The sequence below is a fragment of the Podarcis filfolensis genome (genome assembly GCF_964270895.1).
Source record: "Podarcis filfolensis genome assembly, chromosome: 14".
NCBI lineage: Eukaryota > Metazoa > Chordata > Lepidosauria > Squamata > Lacertidae > Podarcis > Podarcis filfolensis.
This window is the reverse complement of record NC_139616.1, coordinates 8,100,472-8,119,201: the sequence shown is the minus strand read 5'-3', so window position 1 is coordinate 8,119,201 and position 18,730 is coordinate 8,100,472. Positions and strand designations below refer to the sequence as shown.

The window sequence follows — 18,730 nt, the reverse complement described above, 5'->3', positions numbered from 1 at the left end:
TGGATTTCCCCCCTCTGCTTTATATCCATGTCAGAAAATAGTTTAGAGTTGCTGAAGTACTGCATGTCGAGCTGCTGCTAAAGGCACAAGGGGACCACTCTATAGCATTTATTAATTTAATTTATCGTGTTTTAACATGTTTTTAATATTTTTTGGGAGCTGCCCAGAGTGGCTAGGGAAACCCAGCCAGATGGGTGGGGTATAAATAAATTATTATGATTATGATTATGATTATTACAAGAGCCACCAAGAGGAATTTCAATACAGAGTGAAAACTTGAAAGAAAAAGTGCATTTAAAGAACCCAGAGCAAGGCCAATGCTGCAATCCTACAAACACTCGCTTGGAAGTAAGCCCCACTGAACTAAGTGTAACTTGTTTCAGAGTAGATATAATAGGATTGCCTGGTCTTCGGCTGGTGCATCAGGGTCACAGCCTGCTCCAAGGTGAATTACAATCACAGTGCTACCACCTTAGAAATATATCGCAAAAAAAGGAGAAGGTTTGGGTAACCAAATGCATGCTCTGGTTAAAGATGGATTCCTGGTCTGAAAAGGTTGAAAACTGCAGCATAAACCATTTAAATCAGCTGTGGGGTGCAAAGTTCAAACAACCAAAAATCCTGGGGAAAATAGAGATGGTCTGATAGTTTGCCAAAAGGGATGGGGAATCAACTGAGCTCCCCAGGAAAAGACATCCCTTGGATTGAACTCGATATATACAAGTTGTTCAGTTGTCGCCGTTCTGACAAGTAAAGGTTCATCTTCAAGTCTTGTGTAAGGAGTCAACTTTATCACTAAGGTTTGAGGGTGAAACCGCTACATCACTCTGAATGAATAGAAAAACAAATAGCAAATCTCAGCTCTGGCTTCACTTGTGGGCTAAGAACACTGAAAGGCAGCTGCAGCCATCCTGGCCCATCTAATTTGATGTTTCCTTACTTTCTTCCTAGGAGGTTGATTGGCTCCTCAGCCCCACAAAGGAAGGCGAGACACCCATGGATAATCCAGCCTTGCTTGTTACAGTGCTGCTTGTATTTCTTTCTGTCCGTTTTGTAATATTGTAAGATGCCTCCCGTGCTCCTCTGCTGGAGTGGGAAGGTGGGCTCAAAGCCTTGTAATAAAAATTGTGCTGCTTTTAAATCAAAATAACTACATGTGTTTTCAAGGTTTGGGGTTCTTTCGCTCCCTTTTTTTTTCTTTCAAAAAAGAAAGACTTGCAAAAAGAAAGAAAAAGAAAGACAGAAAGACTTGCATTCTCATAAGATTTTTCTACATTACCAAGGATGCAGACCTGAACCTTTTAAGACACAATCCTTTTAGGCATCTTTTTTTTTAAAAAAAATAATAATTATACAGAAAGCCAGGCTTTTGATTACCAGATTCTTTCTATCTTTCCAGACTCTGATGTCGCAATGTTCCCCTTTGTTATGTACCCATAAAGCAGTGCCTCACATTATCCACTAAGGGGCTGTAATTTAAGCAAAGAGGACTTCATTATAGCCAAAATGAAGGAAGGTCATTTTCTCTCCCTTTCTGGCTCACATTTGGTTTTTCTCCCTGCTTATCACTCTTGCCAGTTGCATGAGATCAGGTGGGAGGAAACTTTAGTCCTCCTGATGTTGCCAAACTCCAGGTCCTTTCAGTACCAGCAAGCATGGCCAATGGCCAGGGGCTCTGGGAACTGTTGTTCAGTAATGTTTGGAAGGCCAAAGGATCCTTTACAGCAGCATTCTCCAACCATAGCTGTCAATTTACAGATTTGAAAATAAGGGACCAGCAGCCTCGAAAATAAGGGATCGGCAGCCAAAATAAGGGATTTTAGTCAACCAGCTGAAATACGAAGTTAAAAGGGACCAGATAATTTGGGAGAGCAGCTCCAGTTTTTAGCCCTTCGTTTCCAGAGGCTGCTGCTCAAGACACCAGCTGATGAAACACTGCAATTAAATAACTACAAGCAGCAACCACTTTTCGCGCAAAACGAAGTCCAAGCTAGGAAGATGCTGCTGCAGTTCTGTATCTTTTCTCTCGTGCTCCATCTGCAGCTCTCAATTTCATCAGGCAGGGCGGGAGGAAGGCGGGGGGGAATAGCACCCAAAGTAAACCCACAGATCACACCATCTATGCTAGTCTACCACTACAAATCTATGGGAGAAGTGCTTGCGGTCCTTCCTCTGCTTTCCCCCTCTATGGTTAGCCCTTGGAACACCTGCCCGCCCCTCCTCCTCCTCCTCCTCCTCCTCTCTCTGAACTTCTTTCTCTATGGTTGCTCTCGCTCTCCTCTCAAGGCTCCTCAGCAATTCATAGGCTGCGCCAGGCTGCCCATCTCATCTGGGTCCTTCGGCTGCACAGCTGCAGTACAGCCTAGAGGGAGCGGGAACGGCGGTGACGGGCAGAGGGGAGGCCCCAGGCAGAGACGCTCAGTTCAGCAGCGGGCGCAAGGAGGATGGTGGTGGAAGGGCCCGAGGCTCCCGCCAGTCACAGTGGGGAGGGGCTCCCGGGGGCCGAGGCTGGTGAGAGGAAGCCGGAGGGGGGCGGGCTGGGCAGCCAAGCAACACAGTTGGAGCCTCCCTCCTCCCTGGCCGGCAGGGAGGGAGGGAGAGGAGCTGCTTCCTTTGAAACCCGGGAAATTTAAGGGACATCATCAATAAGGGACAGCAGCAGGACACAGTGCTTGGATAAGGGAGTTTCCCGCCAAATAAGGGACGGTTGACAGCTATGTCTCCAACCTGGTGCCCTCCAAATGTTGTTGGACTCCCATCAGCCCTGACCAACGTGCCAACAGCTGATGGAAGACACGAGGTTAGGAAGGACAGCTTTAGAACTCCTAACAGAGGCAGAGCCATGTTGCAAGAGACTACTGCTGGCCTCCAGTAGCTGCCGATATGTTATCTGGCCACATTCAAGGGATGTGTTTTAATTTTGAAGACCCTTCAGATCTTGGGTCGAGGATACCTTAAGGGCCACCTATCACTGAGATCGTTAGAGGAGTCTCTGGGAATGGTCCCCCGTGGCTCAAATGCACCAGAAGCTGTGCATATTCAGGATGGTGGGCCTAACTCTGTGGAATGCCCTCCTAGCTAAGATTAGACAGGCCCCTCTCCCTGTTGAACTACTGGCGCACGACAAAGACCTTTCTATCTCCACAGTTATTTTAAGGAAGTTCCCCTGTTTTTGCGATTAATTTTAATTGACCGTACTTGTGCTATTTTATATCTACTGCTCACATACAAACGGAAAAGTGTGTGCTTTTCAATTTGTATGTGAGCAGTATATAAAGGTAAAGGTAAAGGGACCCCTGACCATTAGGTCCAGTCGCGGACGACTCTGGGGTTGCGGTGCTCATCTCGCTTTACTGGCCAAGGGAGCTGGCGTTTGTCCGCTGACAGTTTTTCCGGGTCATGTGGCCAGCATGACTAAGCCGCTTCTGGCGAAACCAGAGCAGTGCACGGAAACGCCATTTACCTTCCTGCTGGAGCGGTACCTATTTATCTACTTGCACTTTGATGTGCTTTCGAACTGCTAGGTTGGCAGGAACAGGGACCGAGCAACGGGAGCTCAACCCATCGTGGGGATTCGAACCACTGACCTTCTGATCAGCAAGCCCTAGCTCAGTGGTTTAGACCACAGCGCCACCCGTGTCAGTAGGGGAAGCTTAATCCATCAATGCATGTCTGTGTCAGGAAAAGGCAGAGAAGTACAGGCTAATGGCAGAAACAAATAAGTGTGTGCCTGTTTTAAGCAGCACGATGAAAAACTTCACACAGAGCGTTCATGTCATATCTGAAATTTGAAAAGCTAGACTTTTTGAGGCTGGCTTTAAATCCTCAGATTGGCCAGATTGCATGTAAGACCAGGATGATCTCAGTGCCATTCTGATGCCGAAAGGATCCCATGTGGGCTACCCAAAATAGGAGGATCATGTGAACAATCCTATTTAAGGAGTTCTTCACATCATCTTCCTGTTATAGCTATCCTGCCAAGGATGGTGTGGGGACATGATTGGGGACATGAATGCAGAATCACAGGGATGTAAAACCTTTGGCCCTCCAGGTGTTACTGAACTCTGACTCCCATCACCCTCAGCTAATGGCCAGAGATTTATGGGAGTTGGAGTCATAGAATCATAGAATTGTAGAGTTGGAAGAGACCCCGAGGGTCACCTACTCCAACCCAACAACAAATGGGAGGGCCAAAGGTTGTCCACCCTGCAGGATCAACATTTTAAAAAATACACTAACAGTACATTCCTAGATTCATGTATGTAGCCGTGTTGGTCTGACGCAGTAGAAATAGATAGATAGATGATTGATAGATAGATAGATAGATAGATAGATAGATAGATAGATGATAGATAGATAGATGATAGATATAGATAGATAGATGATAGATAGATAGATAGATAGATAGATAGATAGATAGATAGAGTGGTACCTTGGGTTAAGTACTTAATTCGTTCCAGAGGTCCATTCTTAACCTGAAACTATTCTTAACCTGAAGACTTTAGCTAATGGGGCCTCTTGCTGCTGCTGCGCCGCCGGAGCATGATTTCTGTTCTCATCCTGAAGCAAAGTTCTTAACCCGAGGTAATATTTCTGGGTTAGCGGAGTCTGTAACCTGAAGTGTCTGTAACCTGAAGCGTATGTAACCCGAGGTACCACTGTAGATAGATAGACAGATAGTCCAGTAGCACCTTAGAGACCAACTAAGTTTGTTCTTGGTATGAGCTTTTGTGTGCATGCACACTTCTTCAGATACACTGAAACAGAAGTCACCAGACCCTTATATATAGTGGGAGGGTGGGGAGGAGTATTACTCAGAAGGGTGGTAGGAATGGGTGATTGGCTGATAGGTGTGGTAAACCTGTTGAGGACTGCAATTGGTCTTACAAGAAAAAGCAAGGGATGAGATGGCCAAATATAGCTTCATCATGTATAATGAGATAAGAATCCAATGTCTCTATTCAGACCAGGTCTCTCCATGATACAGAGCCTAGGACTTGCCCATCAGAAGGTCAGCAGTTCGAATCCCCGTGATGGGGTGAGCTCCCGTTGCTCGGTCCCTGCTCCTGCCAACCTAGCAGTTCAAAAGCACATCAAAGTGCAAGTAGATAAATAGGTACCGCTCTGGTGGGAAGGTAAACGTCGTTTCCGTGCGCTGCTCTGGTTTGCCAGAAGTGGCTTAGTCATGCTGGCTACATAACTCTGAAGCTGTACGCCGGCTCCCTTGGCCAGTAAAGCGAGATGAGTGCCTCAACCCCAGAGTTGGCCACAACTGGACCTAATGGTCAGGGGTCCCTTTACCTTTACCTTTAATAAGTTGTAATTCAGCAACTTCTCTTTCCAGTCTGTTTCTGAAATTCTTTTGTAATATGACAGCTACTTTGAGATCTTGTATAGAATGTCCTGGGAGACTGAAGTGTTCTCCTACTGGTTTCTCTTTCTTGTGATTCCTGATGTCAGATTTACAATCCGACACATCTCCAGCCAGAAGTCAACGTTCCCTCAAGGCAGGCCACAACCAGGGATTCTGACACAGACCAAGGTCTATAGAGTCCAAGGCAGATAAGGATCTAATCTGCTCAGGTGAAGGAACCAAGTCTGGAGCAACAGCTATATGAGCCAGGACAGGCAGTCACTACAACTCGCACCATTATCCTCGACTGTTGGCTATGCTGGCAGGGACTGATGGGCTCTGTAGTCCAACAACATATGGGGGGGATCACATGTCCTCCACCGCTGCTCACAATGGGGCTTGGTCTCAAGTATGTGGGTGTTGTGAAGATTTCAAGGTACATTTCTTGGGGGGGGGGGGCGGGAATCATGTTTTTAATGACATGTCAACATTTTCCATTCTTCGTTTTTTTTTCCTGTATAGTGTTAGGTAGGAGGTGTGGTACTGGCAAGCATGTTACAACCCCCTAAAGTGTGCTCAAGTGAAGAGAAAAGGCAGCCGCTCTCTTCCTTGCTTCTAGCATCCCTTCCCTGCCCCCAATTACTCACAAAACTCCAGAAACTGGGTATTTTTAGATCCATACATTTCAAAATAAACCCTCTCACCTAATCCTGTTAAGCGAGACCTGCAAATCTTCGGAAGTGGAAACCTACTGGGGGAAAGGAGCCTTATGAAAAGGTATACATTATTTCCCAGGATTTGTGAAGAGGCTCTGCAGAAGCTTTTGTTTTGGGAAGCAAAAGAACAACAGATAGGGATGGCTCTTCTTGCTTCTGTAACAGCAGCAGGGATATAGTTCAGGGCCAGGACATCTACCTTGCATGCAGAAGGTCTCAGCTTCAGTCCCTAGTATCTCCTGGTAGGGCTGGGGGAAATCTCCAACTTGAAACTCTTGGGGGCCACTTCCAGACGGAGAATATTGAACTGGATTTACCAATGGGCTGACTCTGTATAAGGCAGCTTCCTATGTAGTCAGATCAGGGACATTCTGCATGCACTCTCGGTCCATCTGTGGTGAACACATGGGAGCGTCATCCTGGCAAGCAGAGCATCACGTGGAGAAAACTGCACAATGTACAGAAGAGCCATGCAGGATCAAACCAGAGTCCCGTCTACTTTCGCATCCTGCTTCAACCAGGGCAGAGGCTTCTAAGGAAGACCACGAGCAAGGCATGCAAACAGCAGCTCACTCTTACTGTTTTGCCGCCGCCCCCCGCAGCTGGCAGTCAGTTACACTCCTCCTGCAAATGGAGGTTCTTTTGAGTTGTCATAGCTGATAGGACATTGATAGGTCTCTCTTTCTCCACGCATTTGGCCAATCCCCTTTGAAAGCTGTCACATCCTGCAGCGAGGAGTCCCTCAGATTAACTGTTTGCAGTGTGGGGGAAAAATATACTTCCTTTGACTATCCCAGATCTACCATTTCACCCATTTTACAGGGTGATCCTAAGTCCTGGTGTTATAGGAGAAGAAAAATATTCTTTTTTCCCCCTTTTCCATTTCCCCCCCAACTTTACAAATCTCTCTCATGTACCCTACTAGTCATCATTTCCCATAATATATGCAAATATGATTCGTTTTCACCGGACTCACATCATTCAGCTTGGTGAGTTTGGCGCTTTCTTAGCACAATTTTGATTTCTGCCTGTCTATACGATGTCCGGAGAAGGTGATATAGCACAAACGTCTGGTCCAGAAATATTAGTTAATATGTTATGCAGTTGCATTCCTGCCATGGAAGTCTTGCTCCCAGTTGATATTTCTCAGCCCGTTGTAAATAAGGTCAGAGAAGAACTTCCTCCCTCTAATAAATCATTCAAAGTGCATACGGCCCAATCAATCCACCCTTTTGCACATAATTGCTTTATTCTCAGTGCCTAGTGATGGATTGTTCCAAGCTGGAAAGAGCACATGGGGAAATGGGTCAAAATGTAAGCTTTGTGCAATTACTCACCCACTGTATCTACTAGCAAATCCAGCTGGAGGGGCTTCACTCCCCGCCCCCCGTCCAGAAGGTGTTTATATATTAATGTTGCTGGACCATAAGCTGAGTCCTGCCTTTCTAGCATTCATTCACCCCCCAGCTGCCTGATGGGAGATAAGCTTTCCCGTCTCCTGAAAGATGACCCTGTGCACCTCTTGAGATGCTATACCCACTAGAGAGGTCCATCTGCTTTCAGGGGCAGAGAAGACTATGCTATTCCATTGAGCTACTGAGAACTGTTGCCTCCTTGAAAGATTATTTCAATCTGTGGCAATTTTTTATTTTTGTTTTTATTTAAGCATTTTCCATATCTTAGTACATCAGTTATACAATTGTCATCATTTTTCTGCGGCAATTTTTAATTCTGATGCTTTGGGGGTTTTTTTAACCATACAGTACACACTGAATATACTGAAAGTTGGGAAATAAATGAGAACACTAAATCAAACCTTTAAAAAAGAAGATGCTACTTAGAGCAGTAGCCTCTCAGGTTCTGATTCAAATTGCTCTCTTAGTTTATCAGGTTAAATAGCTGTGTGGGGAGAGGTCATTCCCAGTGACAGAGCACATCCTTTGCCTACCAAAACTCCCAGGTATTCCCTTGATCTCTCAAACACAGTCTCCAGTTTTAATTGTGGAGTTGTTTTCATAGATTGTTTTTATTGCAGAACTGGCACTTTTACAGGCAGCACATAATACTTGTTCCACCATTGTAAGAAATCAAACTTTTATTCTAGCAGCACCTAAACTTTGGAACCTTCTGCCTATTATCATCAGGCAAACAACTCAACCCTTTTTGATTAAAATAGTTTTGTTTAAGCAAGCCTGTCTCAACGGGTTTTATTTCTTTTTAGCTTGCGTTGTGTTAAATCATATTTTAAATATTTTTATTACCTGTGCTTAACTGTTTTTAAATCAATATTTGTAATGCTTTGTTTTATATTGTTGTAAACCACTTGGGGTTTGTTTGTTTTTTAGTCTAGCAGGATATAAATGTTGCTAAACAAATACAATAAAAGTGCACATTTTAAATATGATAATTTGTATTTTAATGTTTTTGCAACTGATTGTTATATTTGTAAAACTCTTAGAAGACTATTTTGACATTAAGTAGTATATAAATTAATTTTAAAAAGCATCCCAGTCACCCTTGATGCCTTCTGTTGAAGGATGTAACGTACCAATCTCACTGCCAATCAGAGATGGACCAGTGGTCTGACTCAGTGTAAAGCAGTTGGTGATGTTCATATGCACAGTATTTTTCAATGCATTTCTGGTTTAAGGCGCCAGAAACAGGATGCGCTTATGTCAGAGGTTGGACTGGATGGACTCAAAGGATCCTTTCTAAGATTCCTTCTTGATTTGATGCACCAGTCAATCAGGCCAGATTTCCAATCTGCACTGGGTATTGTTTTTATTCTTTTGCATTGACCAATTATCTTCATTTCCTCATAAGAGACTCTACAATTGCAAGAGCAAGGGAGATACAGCAAAACCCTTTTGGTCCCCAAATTTCCAGGAACTGCCTTCATCAACCTGCCTCCTGACAGGTGTTCTGGTCTACAATTCCTATCAGTCCCAGCCAGCACTTGCTGGGAGTTGCGGTCTGTAATATACAGAGGATATCAGGTTAATGAACGCTGTCTTGGGAGCAGCTGAGTTAAGCCTTTAACACTGCAGAAGACTCTACTTGAGGTTTGCAATTGCAGGCACAGTTGCTCTGGAGTAAGCACCATTGAATGCAATGGGGGCTTACTTTCTGAATACACAACATCGGTGGAAGCTGGTCAATTAGGGCAAACGGGGCATTGCCCCACCTACCTCAGTCTGCACTCAGCCAGCCCCCAGTGACCTGTCTTTTTTCTTTCAACCAGTCCAGAAAGTGGCGCTGCCTGTCCACTTCCCCCTCCTTGGTTTCTGTTGTGGCCCTTGTCGAATTCAGCAGGGAGGCAGATGAGGACAGAACTAGACTACACCTGTCTAGCTCTGGCTCCACCTACCGTTGGCCTCCTGTCTTACATCTTAACAGCCCCAACGGGCACTAACCACCACGAAGCTATGTGCCGCTGCAACAGAGCCAAAAGGCTTCGGTCCTAGCGCCCCTGCCATTGTATAGACACGTCTACTCAGAAGTAAGTTTCACCAGCGGTTCCTGCAGACTTTAAAATAATTTTTATTTATTTGCAGTGGGCACGTACAGTGCAGCATGTTCTCGACACAGCGGTGGATTTAGCCCGCTTTGCGTTTCCATCACTGCTGTCTGCACGGGCTACAGCGCCTCAAAAGCAGGACAACACGAAACGTAAACATCTGTGGCTGCTGAGGTTGGCGGGAGTTGCAGTCCAAATCATCTGAAGGGCACTAGGTTGGCGAAGGCGGAGTGCCAAGAACCTTGCCCGCCTTTACTCGGGAGTAAGTTCCGGGGTCTTCAATGGGGCTTACTCCTAGCTGAGCGCAGCACTGCAGCTCTTTCCATGAGCAAATGATAGCACTTAAGGGACAAGGAGTGTGTGTGTGTGTGTGTGTGTGCATGTGAGAGAGAGAGATGAGCATCAGGGGCTTGTGGATTTCCTTGCGCTCCCTCGTCCTTCCGCCCGCGATCCCCCGCTCCAGGCAGCAGCCGAGGCGCCCCAGCCCGCGCCCGAGACGCGCACGCCCACCCGGCGTCCGAGGCGTTGCCCTTTTAAGAAGCCCATCTGCCAACTCAGGTAGGCAGAGCCCATTGGCAGCGGTGGCTCCTATGGCAACCCAATCGGATCAGCTGGCTTCATGAATATTCCCAGGACCAGGAGCTGCTGCATGAGGAATCAGGGATGGCAGCAGCAGCAGCAGCTGTGATGTAAGCGGCGCCCGGGCGCTGGATGCTGCTGCAGGTTGCTCGCGCGCTCCTTGTTTATCGCGGGCCGCCGTCGAGGCCGCGGAGGGGCGAGGGGCCCTTGTGGCGCGGGGGCTGCCGGCGGCGGGGATCGCCCTCCGCGGCTCCTCAGCAGGTGTTGCTCCGTCCCTCCTCCCCGTCCGCCTCCTGATCACCCTCCTTCTCATTATTATGTCTGCTTCGCCGGAGACGCGGCTGCCCGGGCGCCTATGGAAGCCGCCGCCGCCGAGATGCAGCCGTGGCGAGCGCTGAGGAGCCGCCGGCTGGGTGTCCCGCTGCCCCGGGGGGCTGTGCAGCAGCAGCAGCAGCAGCAGGCGGCGGACGGAAGGGTCACCGCGGCGGCGGCGGCTCAGTGGGACGCCAGCTAGCCAGCCCGGGGAGGGGCTCTCCGCCTGGCGCACCCCGCTGCCCTTTCGGAAGCGCTGCATCCTCGACCCGGCGCAACCCCGGGAGGACAGGAGAAGGATGGGTGGTCCTCGGTGTGGCTCTCTGGCTGCGGAGCTGAGCGAGACCCCGTTTTAGAAGCTCCTTGAGGAGGGCGCGGGTTGGGCACGCGCGGAAGAGAGCCGAGGGGGTCCCCACCAGCAGCCGCCGGCCTGCAAGCAGGTCTCCCCCGCCCTCCCCCACCTCTCCCCGAGCGCGCGGCCATGGACAGGCTGCCGCCGTCGATGCGCAAGCGATTATACAGCCTCCCGCAGCAGATCGGCCCCAAAGCGTCGATCATGGACGAGGAGGACGAAGAAGCCGGTGGAGAAGGAGGAAGAGGAGGAAGCGGCTGCAGTGGCGGCGGCGCCGACAAGGACGCCCGTCGCAAAAGCATCAAGCTGAGGCCCTTGGCGTCGGCGCCGCCAGGGGGAGCCCGGGGGCAAGGGGCAGGAGAGCCCTCGAGGCCCGGCGTCGGGGATGCGGGCGGCGGACTCGTGGAAAGCGGAGAGGCGGCGGCGGCGGCGGCTTCGTCGGCTGCCTCGGGGGCGCCGGGCTGCCGGGGCAGCGGCAAGAGCAGCACCAACGGGGACTGCCGGCGTTTCAAGGGGAGCCTCTCGTCTCTGGCCAGCCGCCACCCGCACGACTCGGGCGAGGAGCGCCGCCTGATCAGCAGCGAAGGGGACGCGGCGTCCCCCGGCGACGAGCGCAGCCCCCCGGACCTGTCGGACACCGAGCCGGGACCCCCGGCTTCCTCGACCCCGGCGGCAGCCTCGTCCTGCTCGTCCCCGCCGGACCCTCCGCCCCCTCCCTCTTCGTCCGCCTTCGTGAAAGTGGAAGAGGGCGGGGGTCCCGACGGAGCGGGAGGGGGCTCCGACCAGATCAGCCCGGACGACGAGCAGCGGCTGGGCCAGGCTGGCTTCATGCAGAGGCAGTTCGGGGCGATGCTGCAGCCGGGGGTCAACAAATTCTCCTTGAGGATGTTTGGCAGCCAAAAGGCCGTGGAGAGGGAGCAGGAAAGGGTTAAGTCCGCCGGCTTCTGGATCATCCACCCGTACAGCGATTTCAGGTAAAAAGGGGAAAGTGGGGAGATGAAGCCCCTCCCCTATCTCCGCCTCCCCTACCCCACCCTTACCCAGCCACAGGTAACGTTTGGCACTAAGCGATGCAGTTAGGCAGTTGGGGGGCTCTGCACTGAATGGCCGTGGGAGTCTCCCCCTCTTTAGTGCGAGCTAACGAAGTCCTACTCAGAGTAGACGGCTGCAGAAGTCACGGTGACTCTTTCCAGCGTTTGGGGTTTTGCAGCTGGCGCATCAGGTGTAAAAAGCATACACGGGAGGCGTTTCCCAGTCAAGTTGCCTTTTTGAAGTCACCGTGCAGTTGGCGCATATTAATTTTGGAGTCGGGATGCACACATTGGGCTGTATCCAACTAAGTCCCATTCAGAGCAGACCTACTGAAATGAATGGATTGGGTCCTTTTGTTTCAATGAGCCTACTTTGAGTAGGGCTAACACGGGCAACAGCTGTGCACCCCCTTCCCTGACTTTGAATGGTCTTTCTCTGCCCCCAAACTCTTGTCCTGACAGAGACTCCATCTGCCCCAGTTTCCCCAGTTGCATAGAGGGCATCACTGGTGGAGGAGGATGAGTCTCTCCTTGAAGATGCCACTAAACTTTTACATCTCAACATCTTTGTACTCTCACATTTGAAAAGCAACCTTTGGGTTGTCACCAATGTTACTCCTGCTCTTTTGGAATGAATGGACTCGATTCACTTAGGTCCGTTAATTCCAATGGGTCTTCTCTGTGTAGGGCTTGGATACAGCCCATGATGTCCGAATGAGATGTATGTGTGCAATGACTCCAAAAGGACAAGGTGATAGGGAAATTTCTACTGCCCTTATTTCTGTGCACCTGACGCACCAACTGCAAAGCCTCAAACCTTGGAGTCATTGTGACTTCTTTGAACAGATCACAGACGTGCTTACTCGGAAGTAAGACCCTTGTGTTCAATTACTTCCTAATAAGGTTGCAAGAACTGTAGAATTCCCTTCTTGGGACTTGCCTGGTGGAACTCAGTGGGACATGTTTGTGAATAAATGTGTGGGATCTGGCTGCATGTGTAGATAGGACTGCAGCTGCAGAGTCATCCCGAAATCTCTCTTCCCCAGTCCCAACAGCCTGGACGAAAGGGCCTTTGGTGGCATAGCCCAGGTATTTAGCATTGCAGCATCCTGAGCCAGGGATATGTGTGAATCAAAGGGTGTCTCCTTCATAGAATGAGCAATCAGTGGTGCAGTCAAGTAAATTTAGACTTTGGTCCCTTCCCCCCCCCCCCCGCTGCCTTTAGCTGCTAAGCCAGCCCTGCTGCCCTTGTATGGGTGTGCATGTTGCCCCCCCTCTCATTCTGCTGAGTGGGGTCCCCCTGGACCTTTTCCTCCAAATCGTGCTCTGATGGTTTCCCTGTGAAAGAGTAGAGAGATGTTGCACCCAGCAGAACGTCTCTCCAAAGGTCTAGTTTTAAAATAGACTAACCAATTAAGCCATTATTTATTTCCAAAAAAGCTGTCCTTAACTCTGCCGAGTGGGAATCAGAGGGGGAGGAGCGTTTGTTTTTGTTGAATGAATTAACTTCATAGCTCATTTCTTTCAAGTACATATTCGGTAGCAGAGAGAGAGAGACTGAGGGGCTGCGCTAGCAAATGTTTCTGAATTAACTGGTGCCTGGCAAACTTTCTTCTACTAAATATATATGTAATATGTTGCAATCAATAAGAAATGATTTAGCGCAATCAAGAGCTGGGCCTTATTATGTTGATTTTAATTACAACCGCCTTACACAATAACGTTAAGAGGAAATAAAGAGGAGAGGCGTTCAGGTTTCTGGAATTTACACTAGCAGGGTGGCGGTGGAGGTTTACAAAATGAGGCGTGATGTGGACAGAATGTTTTTCCCCCACCCCCACCCATTCTTTGTGCTGGAACACAGGGTCATCTTAACAATCCTGGACCAGCATTAAATTCAGGACAGTTTATAAATAAATTTTACAGCAAAGGGAACTGCCGTAATCCGAGTCAGACCATTGGTCCACCCAGCTCAGTATTCTCCAGGCATAGGTAAACTCGGCCCTCCAGATGTTTTGGGACTATAACTCCCACCATCCCTAGCTAGCAGGACCAGTGGTTGGGGATGATGGGAATTGTAGTCTCAAAACATCTGGAGGGCCGAGGTTGAGGAAACCTGGTCTATACTGACTGACAGAAGCTCTCCAGACATTCTGCATGCGGAGCAGATGCAGACCCACAGAAGGGGTGACCTGCATGTTGCCATTGGATTGCCAACTCCCATCAGTCCCATCCGGTATGGCCAGTGATTGGAGATGATGGACACTGGTCCAACAACATCCTGAGGTCCATAGATCAGCTACCCTTGGATTAAGCAACACCAGTCCACAGCATCTTGGGGTTAGTTTAATTTAATTATGCCCTACAAATTGGCATACATCCACACCTTTGTTGTATTGTCTGGGAGGAAATGGAGCCATTAGGAGTACAGGAACCAATGGCGAGGCTGGTGGTATCTGGTTGTGATAGCGCACACTGAAGAAAGACCCGGAAATCTGGTTTGTTTCCCATTTAAGTTGGTGCTTGCAACTGTCCTGGCTCCCAAACCCACGGCTGACTGAAGGAGTTTTACAAGTCACATCAGAGCTTAAAGCTGGGGCGGGCAACCACAAGCCCAAGGGCCAAATGCAGCCCTCCATGCATCTTTACCTGGCCCTTGAGACTTTTCCCGGGCCACGCCCCCCCTCTGTAGGCCACACCCCTCCCTGGACTTGCTTTGCACCCTCTGAATGTTTTTGCCTGCCTGGAGTGTGGCCTTGAAAGTGTCCCCTGCTTGTCTGATTGGAGAGTTGTGTATGTGTGCATGTGTGCATTCATGCAACCAGATTTTGACATACATTAGCAATGCGATCCTTAAGGCAGTTTCCTTCCTATGAGGACTCTCAGCAGAATGTAGCAAGGGACTGTGTGTGTTTGGCAGTAATGCTTGATACAAGTGTAGGACCATTGCCATGGTGAAGTGGTTAGTGAGCTAGGCTAGGACCTGGAAAACCAGGGTTCGAATCCCCACTCAACCATGAAGCTCGCTGGGTGACCTTGGGCCAGTCTCTCATTCCCAGCCTCACCTTCTCTGCAGAGTTGCTGTGCTGTGGATAAAATGGGAAAGTGGGGATAGTATGCATGCCATTTTCAGCTCCTTGGAGGAGAGGTAGGATATAAATGGACTAAATACTGAAGAAGAGACTCATTTTAAATCAGGGCTCATTCGCTAGGAAGTGTGTGCATGTGTATAGGGGTAAGGTAAAGGTAACGGAACCCCTAACCTTTAAGTCCAGTCATAGACGACTCTGGGGTTGCGGTGCTCATCTCACTTTACTGGCGGAGGGAGCTGGCGTTTGTCCACAGATAGCTTCCGGGTCATGTGGCCAGCATGACTAAGCCGCTTCTGGCGAACCAGAGCAGCGCACGGAAACGCCGTTTCCCTTCCTGCCAGAGCGGTACCTATTTATCTACTTGCACTTTGTGCTTTCGGACTGCTAGGTTGGCAGGAGCAGGGACCGAGCAACGGGAGCTCATTCGAACTGCCAACCTTCTGATTGGCAAGCCCAAGAGGCTCTATGGTTTTAGATCACAGCGCCGCTTGTGTCCTAATATGTGTATAGGGGAGTCCAGCCTAAAACTACTTCTCGGAAGCTTCTGCTTCTGTGAAATTTTGCAAAACTCTCAAGTTTTGTTTTTTTAATGTCTTGTCTTTTTTAGATTTAATTTTTTAAAAAATAATTATTTAAAGTATGCCTAATGTGCTCACACCTTTTGGGCAGCAATTCTCAAAATAATGGGAAGAACACAACTGCTTCATAGCAAGGAGCTAACTCATTGCATTGTAAGCGCCTTGCTTTTTTTTTTTTTTGCAAGTGGCTCTTTGGCATCTTGTGTTGGACTTTGATGAAATGAATGGCTTTGCTTTTTCAATAATCCTATGCTCCCCAAAGCGGGGGGGGGGGGGGGAGGAGACAACTCGGTGAAGTTTCCAGTTTCAGTCACCTGACATCTCCCCACCCTAGAGCTGGCATTCAGAGTTACACTCCTCCTAGATATAAGAACAATTTTTTTAAAAAAATCATATGTAGACAGTTTCATATCCAAAACAGACACAGACTGGGATGAAGGCTTAAAAGGCTTGTTGAAAAAGGATAGTCTTTAAACGGCTTGTTCTGCTGCCTCACACCTTTTCCTCCTTATTTTCACTTGTTTATTACATTTATATCTCAACCTTTCCTCCAAGGATCTCAGTGTGGCATGTATGGTCCGTCCCCCCCCTCCACTTTTTATCACAACAACCCTGTGAGGTAAATTAGGCTTTGAGACAGTAAACAGCTCAAGGTCATGCAGTGAGTTTCATGGCTGAGTGGGGGTTCAAACCTATCTCTCTCCAGTCCTGTTCCAACACCCTAACCCATGGGTAGGCAAACTAAGGCCCCGGGGGCCGGAGCCCAAACACCTTCTAAATCCGGCCCACAGACGGTCCAGGAATCAGTGTGTTTTTACATGAGTAGAATGTGTGCTTTTATTTAAAATGCATCTCTGGGTTATTTGTGGGGCATAGGGATTTGTTCCTTCCCCCTCCTTTTCAAAATATAGTCCGGCCCCCCACAAGGTCTGAGGGACAGTGGACAGGCCCCCTGCTGAAAAAAATTTCTGACCCCTGCCCTAACCACTATGCAGCACTGCCTCTCCAGTTCTTCTCCACCTAGGAGGCCCTTTCCTTGGTAGCTCCAGTTCCACTCTGCAGTCCTGTAGCCCATGGCACTTCGAAGTTTTGTGATGATCAAGGGAGCATGTTGTTTTCACCGAACTGGGACTAATAAAAGCGTAATCTTCTGGCTGCAGGGCACTCCTAGGTGTTTACACAGAAATCAATCTGGTGGAGTTCATTGGGGTTTTGCTCCCATGAAACTGTGCAGCCCTAGTCTACCTTCCTGACCATGAGTAAGGGATAAAGAACCTGTGATTCCCTTGGAGTCCCTTTAAGTCCAGCTCTGGGCAGCATGGTCTAGTGGTCAGGCAGTTGAAGTCCAACTTTATTTTGAGGGTGACAGATTCCCCTTTCCTGCCTTAAGTGATGTGCTTGAATTTTGTGAGTCTCTAATGGCCTGATGCATATTTTTGCATTCCTCTAGTATTTTATTTTTTTATATTGGCATTTATAGTTATATAAACGTATGGTTCTCCTGCTATCCCTTAGCCATGTTGTAGAGCTGAGAAAGATGGATAAAATGACAAAGGGACTTCCTCTGTGAAGTAAGTATGGCTAAACTGCTTGTGTAGCTCTTGAGTTTAGAAAAAAAAGGTGACAAAACAGGGATCTATAAACTTGTGCCTGGTGGTTGTGGACAGAGTGGATTTCTCTCATCTTTTCCCCGCACAATGAAAGCTCTTGCCAGTCATTTCAGAAATCAAAAGCACAGTTTTACACAACCTGTCATTAATTTATGGAACTCATTGTGTGGCTTGGATTGCTTTGATAGGGGGGGTGTGTTCCACAAGTTTAGGGAGCAGACAGCGCTCAATTAGGCACAATAGCAAAGCCAAACAACCATATTCATTCAGATGCAGAGTGCCATCAAGATCTGACTTCTGGAGGATAAACAGTGCTGAAGGTCTACTTTCCTCAAGCCCCTTCTGTGGGCTGCCTGGAGGAATCTGATTGGCCACTGTGAGAAACAGGAAGCTGATTTAGATGGACCATTGGTTTGATCCAGCAGGTCTCTTCTGTCCTATCCCAGAGGATAAGGATGGGCACTTACTGAAATGAATGCACAGTAAGTGCCACAGCAGTGATTACTTTCAGTCCCAGACACAGTAAAGAAGAAGAGGAGGAATTTGGACTTGATATCCTACCTTTCACTCCCCTTAAGGAGTCTCAAAGCGGCTAACAATCTCCTTCCCTTCCTCCCCGACAACAAACACTCTGTGAGGTGAGTGAGGCTGAGAGACTTCAGAGAAGTCACCCAGCAGCTGCATGTGGAGGAGCGGGGAAGCGAACCCGGTTCACCAGATTACGAGTCCACCGCTCTTAACCACTACACCATGCTGGCTCCCGCATTGTGAGTCCCTTTGCCCCATATCCACCACTTTCAGTGTTTGCTCCTTGCTCAAGAGGTGTCTGAGGTCATGGGAGAAGGAAGCAAGAGGTCACAGAATGATGTGATTTGAAACCACAAGGTGCAGCGGTGACCACCAACTTGGATGGGTGTAAATAATAGAGAATCAGGTTATCCATGGTTGCTAGTTATCCTGGCTATGGTCCACCTTCATTCTTAGAGGCACGATTCCTCTGAGTATGAGTTGAAGATGAGTGCGAGAGGGTTCTTGAGAAGCTGCCTTTTGTCAGACTGTCTGTCCAGCTCAGTACTGCCTGTGCTTTTTTATTTCATTATAATTTTCAGTTTTATACATTTCAGTCATTTTACAATCGTTTCAACATTTCAAAACTCGACTTCCTTCCTCCTCTTTCTGCGGTTCCTTAAATTTATTTTTAATATTTTCTGCATATCCAAATTAACTTCATTTGCTCATTTATTCATCTGCTTTAAGTATATACTCTTATAAAACTGCAGGTTATTACAACAATCCTGCCAATGTTTACAGTTTGTTTGCAAATATTCAATAAACCATTTCCATTCTTTTATAAAAAGTTTGTTATCTTGGTTTCTTATTTTTCTGGTAAGTTCCGCCATTTCTGCATATTCCGTAAGTTTTTGTATCCGTTTGTCTTTTGCTGGGACTACTTCTTCTTTCCATTTTTGCCGCTGTAACATTCTTTGTAACATTCTTGCCGCTGTAGTTGCCTACATGAATAAATTTCTATACAGTTTGGGTAGTTCTGTCCCTATAATTCCCACAGTGCTGCCTGTGCTGCCTCGGGTT

General features: G+C 48.1%; 1 protein-coding gene across 2 annotated transcripts in view; it reads left to right on the top strand.

Moving 5' to 3' along the window:
* Positions 1-10,130: 10,130 nt before the first annotated feature.
* Positions 10,131-18,730, top strand: part of HCN4 (hyperpolarization activated cyclic nucleotide gated potassium channel 4) — a 121,449-nt gene continuing 112,849 nt past the window's right edge. The window contains exon 1 of one of the 2 annotated variants that reach the window (XM_083586272.1): positions 10,131-11,803. In XM_083586272.1, coding sequence (XP_083442398.1) covers positions 10,959-11,803 — 845 coding nt within the window. In that variant the 5' untranslated portion in view covers positions 10,131-10,958. The remainder of the gene's footprint in view (positions 11,804-18,730) is intronic. The other variant, XM_083586271.1, reaches the window with a different exon arrangement.